This window comes from Antedon mediterranea, chromosome 4 (assembly GCF_964355755.1).
Source record: "Antedon mediterranea chromosome 4, ecAntMedi1.1, whole genome shotgun sequence".
Lineage (NCBI taxonomy): Eukaryota > Metazoa > Echinodermata > Crinoidea > Comatulida > Antedonidae > Antedon > Antedon mediterranea.
Genome location: NC_092673.1, coordinates 7,397,631 through 7,408,601, shown reverse-complemented (window position 1 = coordinate 7,408,601; position 10,971 = coordinate 7,397,631). Strand labels below are relative to the sequence as shown.

The 10,971-nt window shown below is 35.1% G+C and overlaps 1 protein-coding gene across 1 annotated transcript; it reads right to left on the bottom strand.

Annotated features, from left to right (window-relative positions):
• Positions 1 to 2,577: 2,577 nt before the first annotated feature.
• LOC140046519 (zinc finger MYND domain-containing protein 19-like) lies at positions 2,578 to 9,132 on the bottom strand. Its single transcript, XM_072091189.1, has 6 exons — positions 8,969 to 9,132; positions 8,129 to 8,188; positions 7,270 to 7,441; positions 6,947 to 7,080; positions 5,935 to 6,051; positions 2,578 to 5,165 (listed from the first exon to the last, which is right to left on the bottom strand). Exons 1-6 carry the CDS (start codon positions 9,017 to 9,019, stop codon positions 5,022 to 5,024), a joined length of 678 nt encoding a protein of 225 aa, XP_071947290.1. The 5' UTR covers positions 9,020 to 9,132; the 3' UTR covers positions 2,578 to 5,021.
• Between the last annotated feature and the right edge of the window lie 1,839 nt (positions 9,133 to 10,971).

Genomic DNA, 10,971 nt, shown 5'->3' with positions numbered 1-10,971 from the left:
AAGAATTGCAGACTGGGTCTAGATAGGGTGCATGTATTGAAAACCAGATTAAATATACAATAAATCAATTGATGTACTACATCTTTTTAGGCATACAGTATGCCTGTATAGGCCTATTATTGAACACACATTTGTAAACGATTGCCCTTTAGACCTAGAACAAGGCCATATACATGGCTGCAGTCGCGTGCGCAAATTTGAGTTAGTGGTTACCGTCCGACCGACCGACACTGTGAGATAAAGTCGCGTTTGCACGCGACTAAAAATGTTGGTACTGTAAATATTCTGCATTTATAAGCAGGGCATTCGCGACTTTTAGACTATATACTTCAGATACGTTTGCGAATCTCTACGTGATGCTTTTTCCTATGTCTGTAGGTTTTAGAATAATAAACAGAAGTAGACGAGGCAAATCCGATGAAGAAATCGAGGTATACATTTTTTAAGCTATATATTGTACAAACTGAAGATCTGAAGACAACATGACGTCTTCCTACGATACTGTGATGACAGAAGTATCATGCATTTCATACGATCTTTAGTTTGGGGTAAAGTTTAAAGATGGGTTCCTAGCAGTTGTCTCTTTCTTCATTCGTTCCTTTGCAATAATTTCACCCCACCCCAACAAAATCCTACTATCCTCCTCTCTAACTGCAAATTGGCTGATATTATTACCTTCGGAGAATTTATAGCCTCTTTTTTCTAAGTCTTATTTCACAACATTCCCGTTGGTGGCCGTTATAAATATCTAGTTTCGTGATCGGTGAAACTGATGGCACACGTATTTGGCACATGGCCCACCGAATCTGAGGCGTATGTAAACGCCATCATGTAAAGATTGCTCCGGTGTACGGGCAGCATCACTCATTCTGTATATCAAACGCCCTAGAAAAGGTGGCCCAGACAATGCCTGCCCTTTATTTCTGACCAGGTTACTGCGATTGAAAGATCGTCCTATTGGTGTTCGAAGGCAAATGAAGCTTCTTCTTGAAGCATTAATATTCGTACCCTCAAGGCCAGAGACAACCGGAGCTCTACAGTGGATATAGTAAAACTTTTTCTGGAATATTAAATCTAAAAATAATATAATTCACAGAGTAGGATGCGCAATTCGTCTCCTTCTTACTATCAGATCTCTCCACTAGAATCGACGAGAGCCTCATGAAGCTTCGGATTTCTCAGCAAGCCATAATCTATGCCACACTTAATATCAGTGTATACACCCAACCATGACGATCTCATATAAAGGGCAATTATTATGATGAACTTTGCATCAAATGACTTCAACCTAAAAGTGGGTTGGATAACGATCAATGGGAAAGAACACTTCGAAGACATGGAGCAGGAGAGATGACCATTTTCATGCAAGCAAACAAGTATACATATACATGGATGCGAAACGGTGCGAAACATTGGAATAGAATTATTCATAGTCCAGGAACATGCAATGTTCATATCACTATGCTTATGCATGGTGCTCAGCTCGCTAACCACCAATCTTTAAGCAGAGAGGATTGAGCGACCAAGATGGTGGTTAGCGGGCTGAGCACCATCTTGGTCACTCAATCCTCTGCTTAAAGATTGTCTCTAATCATCGTAAAAACGAAAGCGACTCAACCATCATCAACATCAACCTCCTGCTTCCTACGTCAAGTTCACAATCAAACAATTCAAACTCACCCACCAAACAATTCAAACTCACCAACCAAACAATTCAAACTCACCAACCAAGTATGTATTTGGAAGGATGATCGGTACCGTCTTCCACAACGTCTCTTGTTGGCTGCTGGCTTCCATATACACTCAACTCACTAAGAAATGAATTGGATCCTTTAAGTTTCTATTGTTTATCCTGCTTGGTTCACCGAAACGCATAGTTCATCAATCTACATCCTGTCCACCAAAAGCAACATGTAGAAATGTTCAGATAGCTCTATTCAACCGACGTGTTTTGAAGGAGGATTGGTACCTTCCAGTATATTTCTTCAATCATTACGTCCCTATTCTGCAGATTCCGATTACGAAAATGCAACTACGCTCGAAATCGTTGTTGATGTTACTAAAAACGAGGTTGCCAACTTAATTGAATCGATGGCTCCAACATCTTGGATCTTCCAAACTCAAATGTACTGCTTTACTGTACTGTATTTCGTTCTGTAATATATTTCTCACTTTCTTCCGGCTTTTTATCTGACCAGCCAATAAAACTTCATTTTCATCAAAAGTTGTCTGTACAGTTCTTGCCAAATTAAGTTCCAGTAATATTGCACATCTTCAGTATCTAGATTTGTAAGCTGCATGCGATACGACTGGTCACAATACGCCTTTGCTTTAAAATGACTAAAGACATCTATTTGTTACATGTACAGTTACATTCTGCATGCGTCTTTGAAAGGCCGAGACGCAGCATTACTGTAGTTCGAACACTGGCTAGTTTGGGTTTTCTACTAACTGCAATTTTGGTTGTTACCTCACTGAAAAGCCTACAATGTTGATTTCCATGCGAATATGTTTACATGCAAAACTATAATACTCAACAAAAACACTTTATACTGTAGTACAGTATTTGTAACCACATTGTTATTAATACTTTATTTTTTAATTCTTTTTTGGCGTACACAGTAGACACAACGTAGTAACTAAGTACCTTTTGTCTGGTTTCCTAACAAATAGCGCTCTTTCATTCGGGATGATAGACGGTAAAAGCCATCACCTTAAATTACCCCTGCTTTCCCGAAATGAACCAGGTTTGTAATAATCTTACAACTGAAAAATACTGAACCTATATTAACTTCCTTCATTACCACTTAAAAGCTAGGTTCATAGTAGTGCTCAGTTTTACTTTTTATAAACTTTACATTAACTAATGTAAACTAACCACACAAACGCGCTCCCCATCCCTCCCCACTTGCAACCACCCCAAAATGTTAATTCAGAAAATACAGTGAATGCACTTAAACAATTCATTTTTAACATAAACAAAAGCAGTATGCATGCAAACGGTACAAAATTGCTTCTCTATATTCCAGAAGCTGTGTTGATACTTAAACTAACAAACATTTTCAAATATTGTTTTGGATATAACCCTGTCCATTCATAAGTATACATCACTATGTAAACTTGAGGAAGAGTGTAAATTATTTTGCCTTGTTCAAATCTGTGTACAGAATCGCACACAATCAAAATATTTCGATTATTGTTTAAATGAAAAACAATGTATTGGATATGCCCCTTGTGACAAATTTCGGTCCACACTGCTCCGCATTAAGGAGCAATGTGGGATCAACATTCGTGTGTCAACGGGGCTAGAGAAGAGCAAAGCAGCAAAGGTATGGATAAGTGGTAGACGTTCTAGTTACCAAAACAGTAGTACTAAGCTACCCCACTTAAACCCTCTAATAGACGGAATGGTCAACTTATTACTGTACACATTAAATTGTCCAATGAAAATGTTAAGTTATCAGTAAGAAACATGAAATAAAAAAGTACAAAATAGTACAAATCTAAACACGTACTGCATTTCTGCTTCTTAACTGTAGAGAAATGCACAAACAAATTGGACCCATAGAATAACTATACCGTAGTCATTCTAAAGAGTGAGAATCGCAACATACGAGCCTCTGATTGGTGGATTACAACATATTAGGACGTTTAGAAAGTTTTACAATCAGGCATATCAATACTACATGAACATAAGCCTGGTAAAGAATGATTACAGTGTTCAATTATATACTAAAAACAGAAAATAAAAAAAAAATGTTTTTTAATGGAGACCATCAGATATCATATCATGTAGAGCAATAATAGGCGGTCTAATAAATACAGCACCTTGGAATTGAAAGATTGATGGATGGAAGGATCATTAAAATAATATGCAGTATAAACAACTACACAGAATGAATTTGGAGGCACCAATGTCCAGCTACAGCTCAACATCGATAATACCTGTAACCCCACTAATCTTACATGTGAAATAAACTTGAATACTACTTTCAAGTATATTATCAGAGAATAGTACCATGTTTTATACAGCATCAAGATTTTTTTCATGAAGTTTGAAAACTTATTAAAAGCTCACTGTACAAAACCTATATTAGGTCAGTTATACTGTGTGAAAGTCATTTTTTGGAATGAGGCACTTTTACTTCATTTTTTTTAGAATGAAAGTAACACAAATTTGTCAATGATCAATCGGTGCCTGAATGGGCCCTACATCAAAATATCTTTATATTTTTTTTATAAGTTTTAACCTTATGTGACTTATTGAATGAGATAATATTCAAGGCAAGATGGCACATGATACAACTAACCAATAAAATAGGCCAGTGGCAACAAAGAGGTTATATAAATAACTAGAGAGTCAACACAGACATTTACCAATAAATTATGTTATTGCTACAATGATAGAAACTGTTTATTATATTATTATATAAATATCTGTATATTAAATATTTATATCATACCAGATATATGAATCATGATGGCCATTTTAAAGATTCCCAGTCTGTTGCCATCACTTTGCTATCGCCTAGTTTACTCTCTAGTAAATTATATATACTCTTTGCACATACCATTTACAGGTACTGTACCTACATAAACTGAATTACCAATATAGTGCAGGGCCTTAATTCATAACTTCGAACCTTAAATTTTGATTTTAAGTTTTGTAATAAATAGGACTAACTAGCTGCAGCAATATATTTATGTTACGATTTAATTATTTACAAGTTTTTTGGTCGTGGCAAGTTTTTTAAACTTCTCATTGATTCTAGAAAGCCATAATAAACAACAATCAATTACATTGATGTTGTTCAATTATAAAAAAAGAAAATTTCAATAAATAAGTAAATAGGTGGGTATGAATAGTCATTTCTCAACAAAAAAAATATAATTTAATTTACACATGGTTCATTTTGTTGAATATTGTTATTCTCAACTCAAGTTAATTTTACTTTTACACATTCACAAGAAAATAACATAAACTTTATTTTATTTACAATAGAAAAAAGCACAAAATGCAATCATCGATCCGGTGGACGTTCATATGGTTTAGCTTTTTTTCGTTCTTTGCAGTGTTTCTTATGAACTGGCCAATCGCGTTGTTGACAAGCAGTACCACAGTATCTTACTTCCTGACACCTTCCACAAATACTAAATTCTCGTAGCTGTATAAAAAATGTTTTCCATTAATCCTTAATAGGATAAAATACTGTACCAATCCGAAATAGACTTTCGGGTTGGGTGTGAAATCATAAAAAACCGATTCTAGTCGTCTAGAGGTATGAACGCCAGGGTAGTGATCTGATGGTCATGTGTTTAAGTCCCACCTGTGAATTCCCATATTATCATGATATAAAATACAATTTTGGCCACATCTGGCAATTAGTATATATTTATAGAAATCATGCTTATATTCATTCTGAAATAAAGTAGTTGGATACAACAGCTTTGTGAAAACAACTGTTTTGAATATACCATAGCTGTCTAAGATATTCCACAAAACATACAGTCGATTCGATTCAGAACCTTAACAGTAGTTGTTCCATATCTGTCTCAAAAAGGGTAAAGGGTTTTCAATCACTACAATGATAATGATATCCCCACACATGTTTACGGTTACTTCCAGATTCAATTTGTGTCACTTCTGGATGTGCTTTGAAGGCTCCCTCTATTCTGGTGTGGTGTTTGTAGCATAAATTCTGGCTAGTCCTGTAGATAAATTCTGGCTAGGTCTAGGTAAATTCTGACTACAGTAGGCCTAGCTAAATTATGGCTACCTGGCCATTCATGGGAAATTATAATGTATTTTATTTTATGATCTTTTGGTCACAGCAACCAAGAACAATGTTCTAAATAAATCCAGAATACTTAATCCAGACATATAAATGTCAAGCAAAAACAAAAATAGCAATTTAGAATTATTGTCATACTAACCTCGGCTTCAATTTGTGAACATGGTGGATAATGACATTCATAAAACGTTATACTATCATCTTCTCCTTCTATAACCTCACCATTAGCATTATAATATCGTTGTGAAGTCACAGGGAGCTGTTAAAAAAAATAACCATATAATAATAATAATAATATAATAATAGTAATTTCAAAACATATACCGTACTCTGTTACAGTAAAACCTCTATCAAGGGGGCACCTTCAGAACCCCAAAAAGGGGTGTCCCAAAAATATTAGATACAGTTAAACCTCCTGTTTACGGGAGGTGATCGATAGAGGGCCAACATTGTGCACTGCCCATGCACAATATTTACGTTCTTAACGCAACAGGCCTTGAAATTCTCTAGCTAATTGTATTTTATAGTTTATGATCAGGTTGTTTAACATTATTTATGATTTTAAAAGCTTTTATTATAATATGCAAAATGGTCAGTCTAAATCTGTGTAGTTTTCTCATCTCATCTAAAAAACACAGGAATGTTCTTCACAGAAATGTTTTTAAAACCACTTATTACTTAACCATAATATATAAAGCACAATAAGTATTAAAATTGTATTTTTGTTGTCAAAAGTCAATACAAATTTTTTGCCCAACTGCTTACGGAAGGTACGAAATGCACTAATTAGATAGTAAACAACAGGCTTTTGAAAGTGCGACCGTTAAGGGAGGTGGCTGCTCACAGAGGTTCAACTGTAAAGTACTATTAGTAGATATCCCAATGTGAACATTTTAGGTATTCTATTCTTTCAGATATTCAAAAAGAAGTACTTTACTGATCATTTTGTAATTTAAATTATGGAATCCGATTAAATCTGTTCTTTAAAAAGACGAAGGGTTTTATAATGATAATAATTTAAACTTAGTACTAGAGTTAAAATGTTCTGTCAAAGAGTTGAATGATAATAGATTTTATTTTGTGAAGTGAGGAGAGGAACCTAATAGATAGCACAAATAAATACATCCTCGTTAAAAAAAACATTTTAAATTTACCTCTTGGAAAGAATCTGTGGGTAACTGTTGTATTGCAACCCAATATAGGGATTGTTCTCGGTTTTTCTTGAGCAATTCTTGGTCTTTTTCAGATTCATCTATAGTAACAAGATGGAGGTTTTCTAGTCGGTTATCTGTAAAGTAAATAAATATCTGAGATATGTGATGAGCGTACATCAATTCAATGTTAAATATCTTTTGCTGTTAACACAGGTCTGGAATTCAAATTTTTTGCACGTCAGGTATGACCAAAAATATACAATTCTGTATCGCACTGGCTGTGCAAGCCTTAAGTAATCGACAATTTTTTTAATATCACATACCTACTGTTACTGCATTTTTGTGGGCTACTTTATATCCTGGAGCTAAGTCTCCACAGTGTTTTTCCCAGAGTAGGTCATGTAGATATCGACCTGAACTTCGACCTTTATTTATATCGTAAGCGTATGCATACACTTGAGCACCATTCCCATCTTTATCTATGTCTACTCTTGCCTTTAAGAAAAAATCATTTTTATACTGGTGTCAAAATCATAAAATTTAGCCTGTTTTTATGTTGATGTATGTTGAAATATAACGATCTGTGCTGGAGAATTGGTGGGGTGGTGGTGGTGGTGAAAATTTAAAATTTCAGGCGTTTGCACTCATGCCTATTTTGAAAGAATAGTGATTCTAAAAACAGTTATAAGCCAAGCATGTACAGTTACAGGCAACGCGATTTCTGAACAGTACAGTATTATATAGGGCACCGAGCTACCGTAACAGAATCTCATTTTAATTTTCTCAAATCGACAAGAAAAAGTCCTTAGACCTTAGAGTTGCTTCCGGTGGTTATTCTGATGGTAAACTGGGCAGTACATCGGGAAACGATACCCTACTTTTTTCAAAGAGTGCATATGAACCATGTTGCACATGGGACCAACAACTTAATGTCTCATCCATATTCCAACCCGCCAGTTGGAACACACCGAGAGCAACGATGGGATTTGAATCGTGGACAAAGGAAACACATTGACTACAGTACCACCATTTTAGCCAACTGCACCATATGCCACTCTACGTAGTACTGTAGTGATACAGTATCTTTGCCAGATTGCATGGATGTTAAAATTTGATTTTTTTTTTAAGGTCACTCCATAAAAATTACTTTTCTTTTCATCTATAATATATATGTTGCTGTACCTCAAAAGCAAAACGGTCCACCAATGAAATATCTTGTTCATCTAGTAATGAATATTTTGTCTGAAAAACATAAAATTCAAATATTTTATTTTGCAATTTATTTAATATCTTAATGCACCGACTATTACAACATAGTTAGGTGGAGCACCTCCTCCTATAAACATTCACTACTACAGTAGGCCTATTTAATACCTTACAGCCACATGTACCGTGTAGACGAGGTCAACCATTTCGGACACCAACAATTTGGTAAATTCAAGGCGTGCACTCTGTTATTGTAATTAAATTGATCATTAAATTTACCTTATTTATTATTATTATATATTCATTTCACCCCACTACCACAGGGGCCTAGGCCGGCCTACAGTAGTCTTAATATTTAGTCTCTAGGCCTAGCAGCTCCACACGACCTTCTTCTATGTTAGGCCTAGATAGTAGGTCCTAGGCCACTAGTGCTAGGCATAGGCCTATGCTAATAAGTGTCTAGGCCTAGGCCTAGCTAGCCTATCTACTAAAAAGCTAAATTAAATCTGTTCGTCGTCTCTAGCCTAGCCATATTCTATATTTTCTTTATATATTAATAATATTATAAGTAGGCGAAGCTTAATAATAATACCGGATTTAATTACTTTGTTTAAACCATTATAAAATGCACATTACTATGCCTAGGCCTACTACGAGAAAATAACCACGAGGCTAGGCTACACAGTATCATTAGACTAGCCTAGTAGTCTGCTTGACAAGCATTTAAAAGGGCTTTCGTTATATAAAGGACAAAGAAGGAACGACAAGTCACACATGCTGTCATGCATTTTAACTGCTAAAAAACAACACACACACCTTTCCAGCGGCTCTTCCAAGACGCACTATACCTAGTTTAAATGCTGACATTGATGTTGGTCAAATTCACAGATCAATTTATGAAATATTAGCTTAAATGGTCATGTAAGGAAGACGGTCCTTCAATTCACTCTCTCCTCCACAGATGACACATCTCCCGGTCTCCGCTCACGCGCACGACGACGAAAGCCGGATGTCGCTCTTTCTCCCTTCTCTACACGTGCATATGATAAACACGTTGATCCAATAGAATCACTAGAATAAATAGGATTTTATCCTTTGACCCATAAAAATAAATAAAATTTGAATATGCATGAGGCAATGGTGCGTGTCGGTATTTAAATTAATACAGTACTAGTTTTGTTTTTTTAGCATAAATATACCGTTCTGTAAATAAAGAAACATGGTTTTAAAGTGGAGCTCCACCCAGAAAATTACTATTTTTCATACATTTCAACTATTATTTAAAAATATCATCCCTCATACTTCATATTTTTTTGAAATTTTTTTCAATGAGTACGATTTTCTTGAAAATCACGCCTTTTTTAGTTTTGGGGGGATACCTTGTAATTTCCTATTCTTTTACATGCAAAAGGGGGGTATATTTGAATAATCCTAAAAAATTAATTTCTTCACTAAAAAAAAAATTTTAAAAGTTTTTTTATGTAATTTTTCCAGATCTTTCTATTTCTTGTATTTTTATCGCGTATACATTGCGCAATTTTGCGTAAATAGACACTTTCCCCCGTTCGGGTCCAATTGGGTTTTTTATTTTGCTAGGGAGTCTGATCACGTGACAATTTTCACAATCACACTACTGCAGAGCTGGCGATCTGTTATTTTGTCGCGATGTTATTTTTGACGGGCGAAAAGTATATTGAAACATTCTGAATGTGACCCTATCATGTTTCACAGTGTAATAATGTGATTATGAGACTATTACTAAAATGTCAAATTTAACGAGATTTGAGAAAGACGTGGCTATATATTCAATAAAGCTAGGCCTAGGCCTACTAGAGTGTAGGTATGTACCGATGCTGTTTGGCCTCTAGCTAGGCTGACAGCAGTGAAGTTTGTTCTGTTGACACCCAACTTCGGCCTACCCCATGGGCCATGATAGGGTGCCTGAAAAGTTGCTTTTCAGTCAGGCCTAAGCTTCCACATCGGTCATCGCTTTACTACTCTTGTTCTGTATAGGATTTTGTGTTTCACAATTCTTGTGAATGTGCGAGAAAACCCAGGAACGATAAATGGGGCGAAACGACCAAGCATTTTCAAACCCATGAATGCCATAGGCTTAGACAAAAATTCAAGGCTAGCTAGGCTGAGCAGAGACGGCTTAGCTAGGCCTAGCTTAAAGTTAATAAGCAATCTGATAAGATTAATTATGCTGTTGTTGTACATTGCAAATCATGAGGTTATACATGTAAATTATACTGACATTTTTATCGGAAATATTACTTAGGCCTAAACAAATCGTATTAATTGTGTGTATAAAATTTATTCCCCATTTTTCGACACATAATTTACCAAAGGGGAGACAGTTCACCGGCGACTAAAACGCGTCAGTCGCTAAGTGTAACGCGTTTCGCGACGTATTGTAAACTAATAACCCCTAAGTTACTGAAAAAGTGTATTAAAAAACACTATTTTCTAACCGATTTTTTAGAAATGGGTTTTTGAAAAATATTTCCGTGTTTTCTCTGTTTTTTTTATGTAATCACTTTCAATTAAACATACTTAAACATAATATAAGCTGAGAAAGTCTGAGTGTAGCTCCACTTTAAATTGAATAAATGAAGGTAACTTTGAAATAATATAATTTTATTTAAAGCAATTTGTTCATAATTATAATAATTTATTCATCATTTTGTACACTTGTAGTACTGTACTATCTAATAATATTCTAATTAGGCCTATAAGGTTATTTAAAAATTCGAAATGTAATAAAAATGTGACATATCAATCACAATTCATTATACCCGGGACATCTCGTAGTCTAA